Below are 21,109 nucleotides of genomic sequence, written 5' to 3' on the forward strand. Positions count from 1 at the left end.
GACAACCAAGACCAAAATGGTTCAGAAAAAGGGTTGTAAGCTCAATCATCCAGGTAGATAACAACAAAAAAGGTTAAATAATGTCATCTAGACCAGTTTCTTTTAGGGAGAAATGTTTCTTATACAACTTGCTATTTGTATTTGCTTCACGGTGACAAAAATTTGCCTGGTTTTACAGATATGTCTGGATTTTGAACTCCTCTCTTTTCTCACTTTTGCATTTCGAGAAATGAAATATTTTCTCTCAGGATGTTTCTTTTTGTGAGAAGGGCAATCTTTTACATGGCAACTTTTCACCATTTTTCTAATTTCCCCCCAAACCAATATGTCAGCCTGTGTGCACAGTATGGTCACGACGTGACAACATGCCTGGATGTCCGACTTTCAGAACGCCCGTATGCTTTGAGTGCCTATATTTAAATAAAGTGTCAATTGCATAATGTAGATATTTTCCAGCTTTAATTGTTTAACAGTAATTACTTGTTTGATGAATGGTTTAATTATTGCCTGCTGCCAAAAGGCAGACACTGTTTTTGGCTGCCTCGTTGTACGCTTGTCTGCCTGTTGGCAAAATATCTCCTGAACCAGTGGACCGATTTAAATTAAACTCTCAGAAAATAATCATTGGATGGATATCTACAATTTTTACCTTTTTGAAGTTAAACCAATTCAAAATGCTAACATAAAAATCACAATTATGACTAACTCAGTAAATTTTACAAATATTGTGCTAAATTTTGGTGTGGTAGTAGTTGAAGATCATGCCCATCACATATTCCAAGTGCTAACAGATTGATCAAGTTTTTTTGAAACGGCATGAGTTTGTGCATAATGTTATTGTAAATATGTGACTGAAACAGTTATAACTTCATTTCGCAATTATAAGATGACCTTAGTTTAAAACATTTGCATTAAGGTTGGTGGGTAATTCACATTTTTTATTGAATGCTAGGGTTTTTTACTTAATATTTAAAAAAAAAAAAAACTACAAGAAATCAAACAGTTATCAATTCTGCAGAGAGAAAGAGCTTGTGAGTAATTTCTCAAAATCTTTTTTCCTCTCCATGTGTTTGCATCAGTTTGCATCTGAACTCCGCTTTGATGGCTTTTCTCTGCACCACACATCAGAGTCAAGCCTCTTGCAAGCTTCTTGCACCACCACAGATCACAAATTAAACTCTGAGGTAAGTCTCTTTCTGCATCGCTGAACCTGTTGTTGTCCAGCATCAAAGTTAATTAAAGGGGATGGATCACACTGAATTCACAATGTAGTTCTTGTAATAAAGTTTTAATCAATGCAAATCATTGTTTCATTTCAATTTGTGCTTCCAGCATCTGAATGATTCCCTTTTTGGTCTCCCAGATGAAGATCTGTGCCTCAAGTAGTAAGCAGGGTGTTCTGCCACAATGCTGCAGGGTGTGCATTTTATCTCAGGGTTGCCAGTGTGTATGTCTTGGATTGAGAAATGCAGCCAAGTTGAGGTGTTTTGAATATTGTAGCTTGAAAAACTGACTATAATTAAGTATTGCTGTATTAATGTGTTTACTTCTAATCTCTTTAAATTTATTGTTAAAATGTTCCTTTTTAAAGAGGACTAGCTGAGATGAAGATTAAACTCATCAGGTCTTCAGCTTCAGGTCTTGAGATCCTGAAGCTGCTGCATCACAGACCACAAGGACTATTTAAAATATGTATATTTTGTGTATTTCAATTGTTCCTCCATGTGAAAATGCATTTTGTTTTTAAATTATTTTGTCTATTCTTACAATGCTTTTTATTCTGTTTGTTGTGTAGTCACAGCCATTCTCTGTTTGTCCTGGTTTTGCAGGTCTTCCAGTACTTTGCACCAGTTTGCGACTTGGTCCAGCTGGTTGATTTGTCAGACCTGCCCAGCTTTCTAACGTCCAGCGCCCAGTTTGAACTGTATCCTCGTATTCAAGTGTATCTTTGTTTTTTTTTTTGTTTTTTGAGCTCAGTTTAAGTGTAGAAACATTGTGAAGTGTTTCAATGAACTTATCATCATCGCTCAATTTTTTTTTTTTTTTTTTTTTTAAAGAGAGAAGAAAGAAGAATAATTAAATAATAAAAGAGAAATAGATAAAACGAGAGACCACCACGACAAAACAACATGCACAGCACAATGCCACCCACAATATCACCATGAAACATTCGACATTGCACAAGGAATCATCTAGCTTCCACCACTACCCAACCTAGCGTGCATCTGTCACAGCACCTGAATCCAAACACCCGCGCAAGCACGCTCACCACCAGATTTCTCCAAAAGAATGCACAATAGTGGACGCAGGGGCCCACAGACCCGTCCCCCCAGGACACAATGGCAACATAGGGAGGACCGGAGCCACAGACACACAGCGGCCCACAGGCCCGGAGCCCCAGGAGTCTCCCAACAGGGAGAACCGCACCCCCCCAGAGAGGAGCAGAGGAAAGAACCGGGTGACCCCAGCCACCACAATGCAGAGCCTCCAGGAAGCTGCAGCGACGAGCCCACAGGTCCGGCCGGCGACCCATGCCCCCCCCCCCCAAGTAGATCCGGCCATGGACACCGAGCCCCAAGCCCCGAGGCCATACCACCCCCCGGCAGAGCCCCGACAGAGCCAGGGCACCCAGGCCCCGCCAGGCAGCAACCAGGGCAGACCGACGTGCACCCCACCACCCAGCCCAGACACCGAGAGCCACCAATGCACCGTCGGCAAAGGGGGGCACGACCAGGGGGAGTGGGCCCCACACCAAATGTGGGGCCCAAATTGATCCAAGAGAGGGGGACCACCAAAAACCCAACCTGAGCAACCAACAGGCACACACAGATAGCATGCACCATCTACCTGACAGCGACCACAGGCCGGCCCCAGCCCAAGGGGCAGAGCAGCAGGGAGCCGCAGCTGAGGAGGGCCGGCTCTCACATCAAGAGCTCCGCACCATAGGCCCGGAGACGCCCCAGCACGCCACCTATGCACCCCCCCACACACACAGCACCCCCACCGCAAATGCCACACAGGAAGACCAGCCAGTGCCCTGATGAGGCGAAGCCACGCCCCCAACCGCCGCCCTACACCACCAATGACCACACGTTCACTACCATAGCCGACCCCCCGCCGAAAGCCGGCAGCCACCCCGGTCAAAGTGCCGGCCATCGCAACCAGGAAACTAGATTAAAAGAATCTGAACAGCCCAGGAGGAACCGAAGCACCGGCCCCATCACTGACCGCCCCCAAGGCCCAAAGCCCACCCACAGCCCAGACCCCAACAATGTGCCCCCCTCCCCCTCCATCCCAGACCCCTAGTGTCACACGGAGAAAGGAGGTGTTTGTGAAAAAAAAATAAAATAAAAAAAATAACTAAATAAAAAAAAAAAAAAAAAAAAATCTATATATGCATAAATAAATTATGAACAGACCCACTTCCTCCTCCTCCCACTCGAATATGGTGTTGATGCATGTTGTTATACAGTGCGTTTAAAATGGGGGGATGAGGTGGCGATCGGCACAGACCCACCTCTTGCCCAGAGAGCAGGCGGTGCCCGTTCACCCCTCATCTCCGCCCCGAACCCTAAATGTCTACATGCTACATATGAGAGTGGGCACAGGTCCGGGGAGGTGGAAATGGTAGTACATCCCACCACCTAAGTGCGAAAAAAAAAAAAAAAAAGTGTATCTGTTTGTAAGAACATCTGTGTTTGTGTGCTTGCTGAAAACATATACCAAAATAACATAATTTGTACTTTTATTATACAGTCATGTAAGAAGGTTTGCACACTTTTATTTTAGTTTTAAGATTTTGAGTTTTGCTATACAAGAAAAAATAATTTGGTTCTAACCAGCCCTAACAGAAGAGGTAGAAAACATCCATAGATTACAAATCTACATGATTTTATACACCATTTAACTGTTTATCGAAACAGTGACAAAAAAACTGCAGAAGAAGAATGGTGAAAGCCTCTAAACCTAAACTTGTCATTACGTTGTTCCTTTACGACTAACAAAAAGAGGCCTGTCTGGGAAGTCAGAGAAAGCTAAACTTCTCTTGGACCAGCTGAGGTCACTTCGTGGAAAGGTACTGCTCATTGTTGTTTATTCTAACTCGAGGCATTTCCTATATGCTAAATAAATAAATGAGACAACTTGTTAGAAGATGCCTTTAAAGAATCAAGTTTAGATGACAGAAGAAGATGAGTTGAATCTGTTGTGTTGTTTTAGGGTTTATGTTTGTTTGTTCTTTACCTTCAGGTTGGAGCTTTGTTCAGCCTGTCCTGCACAGTCACTCCTGTTGCCCAACCTTCAGCCAGCCAGCTAAGCTCCCAGCGCTGGAAAGAGTCTTTAGCCCGGAGGCCAAAGTCATTTCTTGGTAAGAGTTTTTCTTTTCAAGCTTTTGTTTATAAGAACTTGACGTAAGAGAGGTGTACCATGTCATTTTCTGAGTTCAGCTGTTTGTGACAGCTGGACTGAATCATTCAAGTATTTGATGGAAACGTAAACTAAATTGATGTGAAAGATATCGTGATCAAACTTTATTTTGTTTGACCTTTATTTATTTGACCAGGCTATTCATTTGAGAACATATTCTCATTTTCATTGATGACCTGGCCGATAGGTCACAAATACAGAAGTGGTAGAACAGCAGAAGACATCTAGACAACAGACAGCAAATCTTCAATTTGTACATGGGAATGATAATGAAAATTACTACTTGAGTAAATTTGTTAGATGCTGCAAATTAGACTGCGAGGATTAAGGTTGTTTTTTTTAGACGGGTCGATGCTCTAAATTTCTAAGTAAAATAAAAAATATTTTTACTTGTAAAATTCACTGATTAGCTTTCTGATAGCGGTTGGTAACTGCATAAAACCTGGCAAATTTCTTCTCTAACGCAGGTTGATTCTGTATGTACCATAATTCCTGTCCTTGCTGACTTTTTCTGCAGTGCCTGATGTTGAGGTGAAAGGTGAGAGTGCTGTCTACTTCCTGTTGGTCCAGGGCTCAGATGATGCTGGTTCTGGAGTGTGCAGGGTCAGGATAATGCACTCGTACTGTCATCTTAATGGAGCGGCTGCTATAGCAACCATCTCTGGCTTGCTGAGAGAAAAAAATCTCTCATCAGGTATTTTGTGTGATCTTGGCTTTGTGTATACTTTTGTGTTTACTTCATTTACTGTAAAGAATATCTTTTCATTTAAATTTACTAAACTTGTAGTTCCTTAGATGTTTTTAGAACCTGAAGGCGTGTGAGCCTTTTCCAAATATAGGATAATTAAGCTTGTGACTGTTCTCACTTTGGACAAATGAATTTTAATTCTGACCGGATTAACAAGCTAGCAGTGAGGCCAATAACAAAGTTTTTTTTTGTCATCTTTAAACGGCTCCAGTCACAAAAGTTCATAGATGTGTGAATACTATTTAAAAACCTTAACATTGATGCACGTTTTACATTACATGGTTATTTTGTTATACATATTATGATACTTCTACAGAAAGTGTCCTGAACTGTGGCAAAACTTCTACAGCTAGCTGCTGCCATTTGCAAAAACAGTTCAGTTTGGTTCGGTAGGCAGGGCGCTTGGCTGTGTTGACCGGGCGTGGCACACTCGTATAATGGTAGGGAAAACACTGATATAGCGCCAAGTCACAACAGAATTCTTCTCGTTTTTGGACATGATGTTTCTAATCTTAGTGATATTACGCATGTGGAGGAAAGCAGTCCTGGTAACGTTTTTACTGTGGGGGTTAAAAGACATGCCCTGATCAAAAATAACACCAAGGTTTTTAACTTTAGAACTGCAGGCCAGATTAATGTCATCCAGAGAAAGACTGCAAAAATTATTCCTAAAATGCTCAGGTCCCACAACTGCAACCTCTGTCTTGTCTGAGTTTAAAAGCAGAAAATTAAGGATCATTCATGTTTTATGTCTTTAAGACATGCTTGTAGTCTAAGTAGCTGATTGGATTCATTGGGTTTCATGGACAAATATAATTGTGTATCATCAGCACAAAGATGAAAATTTATCCCATGTTGTTTAATAACTTTACTTAATGGAAGCATATATAAGTTAAAGAGTATTGGTCCAAGCACTGAACTCTGAGGAACTCCATGACTAACTTTGGTGTATGAAGAAGATTCATTATTTATATTTACAAACTGAAATATATCAAATAAATATAATTTAAACCATTTTAGAGCTGTTCCTGTATTCCCAATATCATATTCAAACCTCTGTGGTAAAATATTATGATCAACTACAGGACCAGTATAGACACAAGTCCATTATCAGAGGCCATGAGAATATCATTAGTAACTTTCACCAGTGCTGTTTTTATGCTATGGTGAGCTCTAAACCCTGACTGAAACTCCTCAAACAGACTAATTCTGTTCATGCAACTGATTTGCAACTATTTTCTTAATAATTTTTTTTAGCTGAATGGTAGATTAGATATACTGTGGGTCTATAACTGTCTAGAATTCCTGAATCATGATCAGGTTTCTTAAGTAAAGGTTTACAAGAAGTAAGATATTCATTGTTCATAAGCCTTTCCCACAAATTCCTCTTCTAAAGATTTGAACAATAGCTTGAGGTTAAATCGGCTGTGCCTAAATTCATTCAGCAGTCTACCCAATGATAAACAGATTGGTGTTAATGTAAATACAAGCAATGGTTGTTGACCATCTTATCATTAAAAAGAGCAGACAAAACTAATATGCTGACTAAATCAATGTTCAACACATTCAGTTAATGATTCACATTTCTATAGCACGTTTTAACTGTACTTTGTTGTACAGTCCTCTTTAAAACGTGGTTCTCATTCAATCATTGACTCACTCTCTCTTTTATGCAACTGAACTCTACATCTGTGGCACCTCTTGTTGTCACCTGACACTCACAACCTGACACTCAAGTGGATTTAGTGTTTTCAAGTGTCAGTGACACTTGAATATCTTGCTTGGCTGAAAATTGAACCTTCAATTCTCCAAATGGCCACCATAATCTCTCCAAGCTTTAGCCATACAACTGATTTGTATCAGTTTGATTTTAAGATTTTACCTTCCCTATGCACTTTAACTTCAAGGCTCCAAGCTATAAGGGATGCTTTATAATTTGAAAACATTACTTTTATTAAATAAAAAATTGTATTCAATCCAACTTTATTTGTAAAACACGAGCACTTTGAAACACCACAGCAGACCAAAGTAATGTACAGAGTTGATAAAAACACAGTTCACACATCATGAAATACAATTAAAACAAAAGTACCCAGTAAATTAAAACAATGGTATGATCAATCAGACCAATTAGTGTGTAACTCCTACCCACTTGAATATATTGCACCAAAAACATCAAGATTCACTATTTCTTAAATACAGTAGTAAGAAGTTTAATTCTTTTTTTTTTGTATTTTTATGATATGCATGTCACAGACACTTTTTTCTTGTGAATTCAATTCTTATGTGCATTTTTCTGATTATAAGTTACTAAATGGGTAGGCATTTACAGAAATTAAACTGTTTAGTTCTATAACTAAAAGTTAAACTTAGTTTCATTCATGATAAAAGACCTTGAATGTTCTTGTGCCAGTATGAGATGTGAGACCTGCTGTGAAGTTTTCTCCTGAGATTTTTGGTTGTTTAACATTTTGTGCAACCTTGAGGAGACATTGTTTTTGTTTTGTTTTGTAAAGCTAGTACTTTATATTATTCATCTTTAATTGATGAGAATAAAAATAACCCCAGGTTCCTTTTCAGTACCATAGCTAGTTTAATGAAAAATCATATCTTTATTGAACCATGTATCCCTACAACTATAAGCAGTGATGAGTTCATGAGATTCTTTATAAATAAAATTATTTCAATCGGTGAGAAAATTCAAACCATCCTTCCTACTATCATCTCTGGTTCCCTGTCAGATGAGGCAACTTTAAAAATGTCAGTAGAACCTGATTTATGTTTGTATTGTTTTTGTCCTGTTGAGCTCTCTAAATTGTCAAAAATAATAGCTTCATCTACACTAGCAACATATCAGCTAGATCCCATCCCAACCAGACTGTTTAAAGAGGTATTTTCCTTATCCACATTTTGGATCTGCTTAATTTGTCTCTCATGAATGATTATGTACAACAGAACTTTAAGATTGCTGTAATTAAACCTTTACTAAAGAAACATCTTGACTCAGAAATCCTAGCCAATTATAGACCTATATCTAATCTACGGTAACTTTCTTCTAAAAAATATTCTAGAGACAATAGTTGCAGGTGACTGCAAAGAAATAATCTGTTTGAAGAGTTTCAGTCAGGTTTTAGACCTCACTACAGCACTGAGTCTGCACTGGTGAAAGTTACTAATGATATTCTCATGGCCTCTGACAATGGACAGGTGTCTGCACTGGTCCCGTTAGACCTCAGTGCTGCATTTGATACAGTTGATCACAATAGATACCAGAGGCTTGAATATGATATTGGAATTACAGGAACGGCTCTAAAATGGTTTAAATCATATTTCCTATATAAGATTATTATTCTGAAAAAAGGATAAGAGAGGCCGCGCTTACAACAGCAGCTTCATGCACTCCGTCCATTTTCCGGACGACTGCATGTACCTGTTCTTGTTGTATCTCGGTGCAATAATAATAAAGCTTATTCTGATTCTGATTTATCTCATTAATTCCAATTTGTAAATGTAAACAATAAATCTTCTTCATACACCAAAGTTTGTCATGGAGTTCCTCAGGGTTCAGTACTTGGACCAATACTCTTTACCTTTATATATGCTTCCATTAGATAAAGTTATTAGACAGCATGGGATACATTTTCATTCTTATGCTGATGATACACACAGTTATATTTGTCCATAAAACCCAATGAATCCAATCAGTTATGTCTTGAAGACAAAAAAAACAAAACATGGACGACCCTTAATTTTCTGCTTTTAAACTCAGACAAGACCGAGGTTTTGGTTTTTGGACCTGAGCATTTTAGGAATAAATTTTTCAGTCTTTCGCCCTCCTTGGATGGCATTAATCTGGCCTCCAGTTCTAATGTTAAAAATCTTGGTGTTATTTTTGATCAGGTCTTTTAACTCCCACATTAAAAATGTTACTAGAACCGCCTTCTTCCACCTGCATAAAATTCGCTAAAATTATAAACGTATTATAAAAAATTATGCAGAAAAACTGGTTCATGCATTTGTCACGTCTAGACTGGACTATTGTAGTGGTTTGCTATGTGGGTGTCCAAATACTTCTTTAAAATATCTTCATTTGATCCAAAATGTTGCTGCCAGAGTCTTAACTGGAGTTAGTAGGAGAGGTCATATCTCTCCAGTCCACTGGCTCCCTGTCAAGTCCAGAAATTAATTCTAAATGTTACTTCTAACCTACAAAGCCCTCAACAACCTAGCTCCGTCTTATATTAGAGATCTTATTGTTCCATATTTTCCTAACGGAGCACTTTGCTCTCCGATGGTAGGCTTACTTGTGGTTACTAGAGTTTCCAAAAGCAGAATGGGAGGAAAATCTTTCAGTTTTCAGGCTCCTCTCTTGTGGAACCAACTTCCAGTTTCTGTCTGTGAGACTGACAAATGTCCAGTTTTAAGACTGGGCTTAAGACTTTCCTTTTTGATGAATCCTATAGTTAGGATTGGCTTGTTATAGGCTTAGTCTACTGGAAGAAAAATTGACCTAATTTCTTAAAATGAATTGTTACAATTGAATAATTTTCATTTGATACTATTAGGGGTGGGCGATATGGCTCCATTATAATATTGTGATATTTCAGGGCATTCTGATGATAACAATAAATTTTGTGATATAACAAAAAAAAAAAATCATAGTTATTCATTTGACAAAATTAACTTAACATGTTGCTTTGCAGTATTACAGTATATAGAATTAAAAAAAAAACAACGAGGGTTATTTTAACTGAAATTACTTTATTTAGTAACTTATTCAGTTTCCAAGTAAAAACCGGATTCCAAAAAAGTTGGGACACTAAACAAATTGTGAATAAAAACTGAATGCAATGATGTGGAGATGGCAAATGTCAATATTTTATTCGTAATATAACATAGATGATAGATCAAAAGTTTAACCTGAGTAAATGTAACATTTTAAAGGAAAAATATGTTGATTCAAAATTTCACAGTGTCAACAAATCCCAAAAAAGTTGGGACAAGTAGCAATAAGTGGCTGGAAAAAGGAAATTGAGCATATAACGAACAGCTGGAAGACCAATTAACACTAATTAGGTCAATTGACAACATGATTGGGTATAAAAAGAGCTTCTCAGAGTGTCAGTGTCTCTCAGAAGCCAAGATGGTAAGAGGATCACCAATTCCACCATTGTTGCGCAGAAAGATAGTGCAGCAATACCAGAATGGTGTTACCCAGCATAAAATAGCAAAGACTTTTAAGTTATCATCATCAACCGTGCATAACATCATCAAAAGATTCAGAGAATCTGGAACAGTCGCTGTGTGTAAGAGTCAAGGCCGTAAAACTCTACTGGATGCTCGTGATCTCCGGGCCCTTAAACGTCACTGCACCTCAAACAGGAATGCCACTGTCACGGAAATAACAGAATGGGCTCAGGAATACTTCCAGAAAGCATTGTCAGTGAACACAATCCACCGTGTCATCCACCGTTGCCAGCTGAAACTCTACAGTGCAAAGAGGAAGCCATTTCTAAGCAAGCTCAGACGTTTGCACTGGGCCAGGGGTCATTTAAAATGGAGTGTGGCAAAATGGAAGACTGTTCTGTGGTCAGATGAGTCACGATTTGAAGTTCTTTATGGAACACTGGGACGCCATGTCATCCGGACCAGAGAGGACAAGGATAGCCCAAGTTGTTATCAACGCACCGTTCAGAAGCCTGCATCACTGATGGTATGGGGTTGCATGAGCGCTTGTGGCATGGGCAGCTTGCATGTCTGGAAAGACACCATTAATGCAGAAAACTATGTTCAGGTTCTAGAACAACATATGCTCCCATCTAGACGTCATCTCTTTCAGGGAAGACCCTGCATTTTTCAACACGATAATGCCAGACCACATTCTGCAGCAATCACAACATCAAATGTACTGAAATGGCCAGCCTGCAGTCCAGATCTTTCACCTATAGAGAACATTTGGTGCATCATAAAGAGGAAGGTGCAACAAAGAATGCCAAGACGATTGAACAGTTAGAGGTCTGTATTAGACATGAATGGGAGAGCATTCCTATTTCTAAACTTGAGAAACTGGTCTCCTCTGTCCCCAGACGTCTGTTAAGTGTTGTAAGAAGAAGGGGGGATGCCACTCAGTGGTAAAAATGGACTTGTCCCAAATTTTTTGGGATTTGTTGACGCCATGAAATTTGGAAACAACAGATTTTTCCCTTAAAATGATACATTCTCTCTGTTTCAACTTTTGATCTGTGATTTGTGTTCTATTCTGAATAAAATATTAGATGTTGGTTTTTATTCACAATTTATTTAGTGTCCCAACTTTTTTGGAATCCAGTTTGTAAATCTGGCAGCCCAGAGTGGGGTTGGGGGGGAGACAGCTGAGCTGTCTGTACCCACAGTTTAGCGCTGGGTGGAGAGACAGCTGAGCTGCACGTTGTTTGTTTTTATCTTTTTAGCTAGCTAGTATTGTGCACAACTAATTAGCGTTACGCCAGTACCAACAGGTGGAGGGGGGGTGCACAGATCGGCTCGGTCGTTCGGCGCGCTAGGTTTTGTTAACGTGGCGGGGCGCCCTGCTTGTATAATGATAGGGGTCATGAAATTAGCATATCATGATATAATTTATTTTCCCGGGCAAGCTTTTTTTTTTATCTGTATTATCGTGAACAATATGATATGGCCCAGCCCTAGATATTATTTCCATCTTAACATGTGATTCTCGACCTGCCATTGTGTATCTGTTCCTCCTTCCTGTTCCTCTCAAACCCAACCAGTCGAAGCAGATGGACACTTATCCTGAGCCTGGTTTTGCTAAAGGTTTCTTCCTCATGAGGGAGTTTTTCATTTCCACTGTCGCCTTCATGCTTGCTAAAGATGAGAGTTTGCATTGGAGTTATATTAAAAGCAGTCTGCTCCTCAGATAAATAATGTTAACTTATTTTTTATATATGAATGTTTCTGTTCAGTGCCCTGAGATGACCTGTTGTGACTTGGCGCTGTATAAATAAACTGAATTGAATTGAACTGTTTAAGATTATTTAAATTGGAGAGAGTGCTCTGCCTCACTAACAAAGTTTTTATTAAAATCATTCTTTAGATACACACATAAGGAACACGTCTGAATCAAAGGATGTTTGTGTATTGTACCAGATAATAATGTCAGCATTTACCTGGGCCTTGTTTAGGTTTTTTGTGCCAATTCTGCCTTTTTGCCTTATATTGTCTTGAATTAAAGCCTTATGTTCAACTCTTGGTTATGTGTTGTGTATCAGATAAAGATTAGAGAGAAGTCATTACTGAGAGTAGCAGAAATATGTTTTATCTTGTTCTCTTCGTGGTAAAACATTTCCCAACTCCTCCAGTTCTTCTTTTATGCTCTAGTCTAGACTGGTTCTGGTCTACATGTTGAGAACCACTCGGTTAATCCATGAATACATTTTAAAGTAACAATCATTGAAAGATCTAGCTAGATTTAAATAACACTTCCTTTTATGGGTCACTTGTGTTTTGGAAGTTACATGCATTCTTGCTTTCTTTTTTCTTAATTCACAGTTTTCTTCTTTTCAATTAGAAGTTTCTGTAGAAAACATCTTCCATCCTCTGCCATGTCTCCGAGGAGAAATGTTTCTGAAGAGAGAGAAGAAGGTGGTCCAGGTTCAGGAACAGGTTCTCAAAGAATATCTTCGTAAGTATAATATTAAAAAATTTGGAGCATACAGTACCACAAAAGCTAAAAAAACTAACAAGGTTCAGTAAGGTCCTCTGGACGGATTCAGAAGAATTCATCCAGAGGATTTGACTCAACCTTGTTGGATTCATTCATCTACCTGGATTACTGAGCATGCATCAGGATAAACAAAAGAACATTTGAATCGATCTTCCTGCAGATGATCAATAATTGTCAATTCTAATTTTGACCAATTTCAATTTCACCTTTGAAAACTACAATTAACAAGTGTTGGATGAAAAGCAGATTTGACTTTCCGTCATTGAAACCTATAAACGATCATCCAAGTTGTTGGGTAAAAATATTAGTATAATTTCAATATCAAAAATATTGTGATTACCCGTTCGTTATAAATCTTTTTCTTTTGCAAACATAAAATTAGACCACATCTCAAGAAAAATGTATTTCCTTAAAATATCTAAACTTAAGTTAAATTTCAGCAGTGTTGCACCTGATATTTGGACAGAAAAAAAATGTAATGTTTTACATATAACTACTATTCTCTGAAAGAGTGGAACGAGGTACAACACATGAAGTGTGAGATATCACTCCCCTGCCTGTCCTTGCTGAAGACACCTCTCATGCCTTTAGGCAAATGACGTGATGACAACAAGTGACGGGCCCCGCCTGCACTATATTATATACCTGTCCATCGTCACCGTCATTCCTTAGTTCGACAGCTGCTCTTCACTGGGCTCAGCTGTGCTGCAGGCCAGTCATGTGTTGTTACTTGTTCCTCTCCTTCAGGGAACAGTAGTCACAGTATATGCCACCTTAGTCTCAGCAGAAGCAACAGTGTGTGCCACAGAAGGGGCTGTCCCACCCAAGCAATAAAACTAAACAAATGTGTGTGATGAAGACTTTCTGGCTGCAGCACAGATGTCACGGGCACCCCTCTAATTATGGCCCAGGATGCTTTGCCTATATGAAGTAGGACAGTATTTCTGTGTACTCACTCTGGATTTATATGCTTTGTCACTCTACGGTAGATTGCTGTGAGTGAAGACTTCGGTGCACAGTTGTTTTTTCAAAGTGGCCTGAATGACTTCTTTCTGGTCCTGTTTTGAGTTTAAATGAAGTGTTTTGGATCCAGGTAATTTTCAATGAAGCGTGCTGTGCTATGTATGTTCTAACTTTCTGCTGTGCTAATGGTTGCAAGGAAATAGCTTTTAGTTTTTCATGTCTCTCGTGTCTCAAAATCTGCTGCAGCACCTTCTATGACCTGTTTTTATTAGTGCCACACTATCGTCCTTTTGTTGTTGCAGTATGTCCAATTTAACAGGTCTCTCTTGTAAATGAGCCTCCAAGACTCAATGGGAACTAACTTGTATAAATAAATATCTAATAATAATTTATCCTCCAAGCTAAATTGGTCTTTAATTTGGCAAAGTTAAAGTGAGAAAGGTTCGCCCTTTTGGGTGCCATCCAACAAGAGGGTGATCATATCTTCCTGTTCCTGAAGTCCCTGCGTTGCCAGTCCCATGCTAGGAGGACTGTGTCTTCTTCTGAGATATTGAGATTTTCTAAAGACTCGAAGGTGGGCCCTTCGACTGGTCTACTTGTGCAAAGGACTGGTTTTGAGAACAAAGGGATACTCAAAACCAGCCCTTCGTGGGCAGACAGGCTAATCAGCAGTGACTTAACACCAACAAAAGCAGCTAGTTCTGAGCAGCCTGTGCAAGACAGCGCTAACTAGAAGTAGCTAATTCACCGGAGTCAAAGATGTGTTCTTAACAAGGTGAAGAGCTTCATAACTGATTGACTGTGAAGACAGAGGGATATAAAGTGTAGGTGAAGCATGCGCTATAGGCATTTGCATATCTAAAGGCATGATTAGAGGTGTCTTTAGCCATGACATGCAAGGTGGGATATCCCATACTTCATGTGTTGTACAGAGTTCAGTCCAACTTGGATTGAACATCTCTGTGTTAGATCGATTAATCTTTCACATACTTAAGTGAATGATTGTAAATTACAACTTGATGACCCCAAAAAATCTAATAATTATGTATTTACATCTGTTTATTCTCCTTACAAGGTATATAGTAGGGTTTACAAAAATTTTAATTGAATGTGCCACTTATTTAAGTGAAAGCTGGTACTTTAAATGAAAATCTCAAACAAAAACAGCAGATATACATCTGAATAGAATTGTTTTGCTTTTAGTAGCGTCATATATAGCTCTTGTGCTTTTCATATTAAATGCCTAATAGATTTTACAAATGGTTAGCTTGACTCTTTCACAAATGTCCACAGTGAAGATGTCCTTTAGCAAATTAACTATGGTGAGTCCACAAATCGAAAAACTTGGGATCATAAAGTTAAGTGACATGCTTTTTGTGTCAGGTTGTCCATTCACCATTGAAGCTAGTCAAGCTAGGTGGTTTGCATGTTTATTAGTAACAAACTCTAAATGTTTGTATTATTATATTACAGCCAGATGAGAAATTATCTCAAGTTAGTGGTTCAATGCAATTGGTGCAATTAGTGTATACAATTTGTCGTTAAAGACTTTAAAGTTGTCATGGTGGAGACCACTCCCAAGTTTGTACCAAATCTCAGCTTTCTCCAGTCGCATTGTTTCATAGACTCATAATTTTTACTTGGTGGGCAAAAATACTGGCACATGGTGTGGAGCTGGATTAAAGGAAGTAGTGTAAAAATCTTTATAATTTAAGGGGAAAAGTGGGTCTATTCTTTGAAAAGACCTTTGAGCCGAGTGTAACATCCTGACAGACTTGAGCCTTAATGAAATTCATTGTAATTTATTCAGACTTGACATTAAATTGTGAAATGGTATGTCTGTGAACATTGCAGTAATTTAGAAGTGCTATTCAAAGTTATTTTGACTTTTGTGAACTATGTGTGTGTGCGTGCACACAGTCTTTGTCTTTTTTATATTGTGCATTGTCATTGTATCTGTATGTGTGTGATCAGTGTACAAGCTGAAACATGTGTGTCAAGAACTTTATTTTTCATTCTCTTTCTATTTTCCTGGATTTTTCTTAGCCACAAAAAAGAGCCCAGATTCACATACCGGTACAATAACGCATCTCACAACTTAACAAGTTAGAGTGTCCAACAAAGTTCAGTCAGGTCCTCTGGGCGGTTTCTTTGTGTTGATTCGTCTTTCATCCAAAACACTTCATCAGTCTGAGGAGCCACAACAAACTCGGTATATAAGTAGCACACTCGCATAGTGGGTCAACCAGTTCGATGGTGATAAGATGGTTTCTGGAGTCTGCTCTCTCCCCCATCGACTCCTCTGAGGCAGCCATGGCTGAAGTAGTTCAAAACATCAAAGTTCAATAATCCAGGTAAAAAATCCAACAAATATTGCACCATCAAACTGGTTGGCCCACGATATGAGCGTGCTATTTATAAGACTGAGTTCATTGTGGCTCCTCAGACTGGTGAAGTGTTTTGGATGAAAGAAGAAACTTTTCAACACAAAGAAACCGTCCAGATGACCCGACTAAACTTTGATGGATTTATTTACCTGGAATATTGAGCACGAACTTTGATGTTAAAGTGTCTTTAAAACATTAAATTATTTAACATCAAGCATTTAAGTCCTCATTTAAAAAATAGAAGAAAAAACTTTTTTATTTTTATTTTTTTACACTTTTTAATGGAAGCTTAGTAAAAAAAAAAAAAAAAAAACACACCTTTTATAATAAGCAATAATAAATCCCAGTCTCTTTGTGTAACCAGGACAGAAAGAAGAACCTCCAGCCTCAAATTCAGTACCCATCATTGACTTGAAAGCCGTACTGAGTCTTGCCAGAGAGCAGTTTCTGAAGATCTTTGATTCCACTCTTTCTCCTGCTGCTTCCTGTCTAACAAATGAGCCAGCGCCGAAACACTCAGGTATGAACTATGAAATAGACAAAAATAATCCACTTTTTCACAGTTTGGACTGTCGTATGGTGATCGTGAGTAAAGAATAACTTATAATAATATAATTTGAAAATGAATTATTGGTAGTAAAACAAATTGTGGCTAGGGTAGTCATAAAATAATATTGGGCTAAATAGACTAGATTGTACTGGATTTTTAATATCATAAATGCTATGACATTATTTGGAACCGTTTGGATTGTCTCTTCGTGTTTATAGTATTTATTTTTGTTAATTGAAGCCTTCACTCATCATGTGGAGCAACATTAGCATAAATTGTCATAAGGTTAGACTTTTAACAGTACCATTTACCATTACCATTTTTTACATGACATTTACATAGATTTGTGTTTTCTAGACCTTCCACCAAAGAAATACTTAACAGTACTGATAAGGTACTGAACAGATGTACAGACATGCAGTCTGAAGTGCAAATCAGGTTATTTAACTAAAGCCCTTTCTTGCCCTCTGTACTACATTAGCTATGTATTTTGCATTTCTGTGTGTACGTTCTCCAAAACTGTGACTTTGTGTGGGCTGACAAAGCTATGGCAGGGAGCGTCATTTTCATACAAGGAATATTTGGTCCTCAGCCCATTAATCTGCACATCTCATCCGTTGTATCCAGACAAGTATTTCTGTCCTAGTTCATGTAAAAGTACAATCTTCCGAATATCCAAGCACAAGAAAAGTGCAGAGTTGGTGATATTGTGGATGCACAAAATTAATTAATTCATTGAGGCTCTTTCTGCCGTGTTCAGTGTTGACCAGCAGATTACTCTGCCATCCATCAAGCAGCTCTTGGTGCTTGTATCACGCAGCTCACAGAAAGTGGGAGTCATACAGTGACTTTGTTTAAGATGCAACAGCTTTCGCTGTTGGAAATGAAATTAATGATCTGTGACCGGTTTTCTTCATATCTAATGTATGATGCTACGACGGAGCTTTAGGGCCATGCTAAGAAAAAAAAAACATAATGAAAAAAAAGTATAAAATTACGAGAATAAAGTCATAATATTACGAGAATAAACTTGTAATATGTCCGGGGTCTGCTCGAACGTGCTGTGGACAGCCTTCAATGTGAGTCACTGTGTTTATGAAGTAGTCCGCAATCACTTTTGTTTCACTGTTTGTGAAATATGCCTCCATCCACATTATGTCACAACTAAATCTGTCAATGCAGCCATTAATTGCAATGCCATACGGCTTCAGTTTATCATAAGAATCCATAACGCCACAGTGCGTTGGGCCCCTGCTATTCTACTGCTGACGTCAACATTCATCATTTTACCGCAGTTGTAAGGCTGCTTTTTTGTGTCAGAGTTCTGATAATATTACAACTTTATTCTCATAATATTCAAAGTTCATCAGGGACTCTACTTCCTCAGGCGGCTGAGGCGAGCAGGTTTGGGAAGCTCAGTCCTCACCTCCTTCTACAGGTGTGCAGTGCAGAGCATCCTGTGCTCCAGCATCAACATGTGGCATGGAGGCTGCACAGCTGCAGAAAGAAAAGCTTTGCAGAGAGTGGTGAAGGCTGCACAGAAGACTGTTGGAGTCAGTCTCCTCACCATCACAGACATTACACCTCCAGATGCAGGAATAGTGCCACCTGCATCATGAAAGACCCCACTCACCCAGCATACACACTTTTTGCCCCGTTCCTCTCAGGCAGGAGGTTGAGGAGCATTAAGTGTAGAACCATTAGACTGAGGAACAGCTTCTACCCTGAGGCTGTTAGACTCATGAATCTATAACCAGGATAATCACTGTGGGGGGAAAAAAAATCACTGTAATGCCACTTTGATTGTTGATATGTGCTGCTGACCATCCACGCTGCTGATCGATTTCATGCTGCTGATCTATTTCATGTTACTGTGTTCATTCAGACTCGTCTGCTCACACAGAACCATGTTCATGCTGCTGTTGTTCGGCATATTGTTTTTGTACTAGTAGTACTTAGCATATTCTTAGTTTAGTGTATTTCTTAGTTCATATCTTATATCTTATTACTGTTTTTCTTTACAATTTATACTTTTGTTGGATGTAACTGGGACCCTGTGTACACAATTTTGTTCCACCACATGTATCACCACATGTATCAAATGTGGTGCAAATGACAATAAAGAAACTTTGACTTTGATAATATTATGACTTTATTCTCGTAATACTACACATTTATTCTCATAATATTATGACTTTATTCTCGTTGTACTGTAATTTTTTTATTAGCATGGCCCTAAAGCTCTGTCATAATGATGCCACCTGTATAAAGGCTTGATTTTCTTTCTGGGAGTAGCAACTTTACTCCCCATAAGAAGCTATAAATGCTCATCCATCAGTGTTTGCAAATGATAGATTGTTTTTCTCTCCAGTCAGCTCCTCTGGGCTTAATCAGTCATTGGAAACATCATAGTAAATCATCTGAGGTTAAGGTTTATCAGAAGATCGGACAAGCCTGCAGGAGCCTGCCCATTCAGGGTCTGGAGGTGTTCAATAAAACCTTCAAGTCACTTCTAAAATAAACTGAGAGCCACAGAAGAGAAGACAGAACTTAGACATTACGTTCATTCTTTTTTATCCTCGTTAAAATAATAAATAATATATGTTGGGAAAATATTTTTTGGACAACCTGTTTGGATCAAATGTTTAATACTGATCCAAGTTATGAACTAACAGTGTAAAGTAGGAGTTAGGACTAAAGTGTATTTCTGCTATTTCAATACAGCTTCAATATCAATAAGTGGTTAATATCAAAGTTATTATTTTTATTTTTACACTTCTGTCACATTCATTATTTTCAGTAGATTTTATGGTTTGTTACGCTGAACACAATTAGGTTATTATACGTTACTGGTAATCGTGTTGCAAAATAAAATATTTTAAGTCTACGAGGCAAACTAGCTAAACGTTGGAAATGTGAGGCAGTAAGAAAAGGAATAAAACTAGGATTAATTGAATTGCAGTGATAATTTTTTTTCCTGGACTACTACATTTTAATCTTACAGGTTGCACTTAAAATGTTTAGCTTTGCAACTTATTTCACACGGACCATTACTGGTGACAGATCACAGTTTACTTTTCATCAGTATAAATAACCATCTGATGCAAGAGCGATGGAGGTCTAAAGATTAAAACCAAATTGTCTCAAGTGCTAAAGCTAATAAAAATTGCCTCAGCATGAACCACAATAAAATGTTAGAAATCAGATTAATGCCACTTTGCCATTGCTAGGTGCAGCTCCACTCGGCTCTGTTCTTCTCAGGTGACGCCACTACAGTGGAGGCCGACCTGTTTCCCTGCTCTGTGGGCAGGATTGTAACTGGTCTTTTTGCATTCAAGCAGCTCAGCCCGTTGTGGTCCTTGATCTCCCTGTAATCTGACTTGAATTTCGTTAGAGTATCTCGACACTGCTTATAAGTCCAGGTGTAGCCATGCTGCACCATCATCTTCAATATGCAAGAGTGATGGAGGTCTCAAGATAAAAATAATATTCTCAAGTGCTCGAGTTTTATGTGATTCTGTAAAGCACTTTGGTCTACTCTGGTGTTTAAAGTGTTTGATAAATAAAGTTGGATTGGATTGGATTGGATATCGGTTAATCTCATTTCTTGTGACGCTGTCCATCAACACCATGAGGAAGTGGAGGTTCAGATGTAGTTTGCCGTTTTACTAGACGGGTCATGCAGTGACGTAGGCCTGCTGGCCAATCAACAGCTGCTGCCTGCTTACTTCAAAATCAGCACCTCGGAGCAGTCCGCTTGGAACCTTGAACAAGGTGGTCCCATAAACCAGGCTGAGTGGGGGTGGGTACCGGCTGTGGGCAGACCCTTAACTGGTGCGGTGTCGTGTGGAGCTGAGGAGAGTTGAGACAGTGGCAAAGACGCCATTAGACAGCAGAAATTTACTTTGGTCTTGATCTATCTCAGACTAATTGTTAACTCCTCTCCTCTAAAAACTGATGATGCTTTATTTTATTATGCTTCATGAAAGACACTAACTACTAATCAAAGCTCCACAGAACATCACTTGTGAAAGTTTAACTTTTTTCTTTCGGCTGTTCCCTTCTTCAGATAATTCAACTATTATTTAAATATCTAAATAAAGCCTGTTATGCAAAAGTATAAAGTCTAAACCAGAGCTATTAAACTAAACTGCTCGGGGGGGGGGCACAGTTTCTGAAAGCCAGCAGCTCAGGGGCTGGACATCCAGCGATTAAAATCATTTTGTAAATGAACCAAGTTTTACAATGATCTGTTACCTTTTATTTTTTTTATTGCATTGGATCATAACTGCAATAAACAGACACCCCCCCCCCCC

At 38.7% G+C, this 21,109-nt stretch overlaps 1 protein-coding gene across 1 annotated transcript in view; it reads left to right on the plus strand.

The window, feature by feature from the left end:
- Positions 1–21,109, plus strand: part of LOC119410159 (MDM2 binding protein) — a 42,044-nt gene that overhangs the window by 13,460 nt on the left and 7,475 nt on the right. Inside the window, exons 8-14 of the mRNA XM_037677070.1 lie at positions 1,080–1,184; positions 1,830–1,924; positions 4,009–4,075; positions 4,249–4,366; positions 4,943–5,119; positions 12,738–12,851; positions 16,608–16,763. Coding sequence (XP_037532998.1) covers positions 1,080–1,184; positions 1,830–1,924; positions 4,009–4,075; positions 4,249–4,366; positions 4,943–5,119; positions 12,738–12,851; positions 16,608–16,763 — 832 coding nt within the window. The remainder of the gene's footprint in view (positions 1–1,079; positions 1,185–1,829; positions 1,925–4,008; positions 4,076–4,248; positions 4,367–4,942; positions 5,120–12,737; positions 12,852–16,607; positions 16,764–21,109) is intronic.

Source organism: Nematolebias whitei, chromosome 5 (genome assembly GCF_014905685.2).
Source record: "Nematolebias whitei isolate Nwh7 chromosome 5, NemWhi1, whole genome shotgun sequence".
NCBI lineage: Eukaryota > Metazoa > Chordata > Actinopteri > Cyprinodontiformes > Rivulidae > Nematolebias > Nematolebias whitei.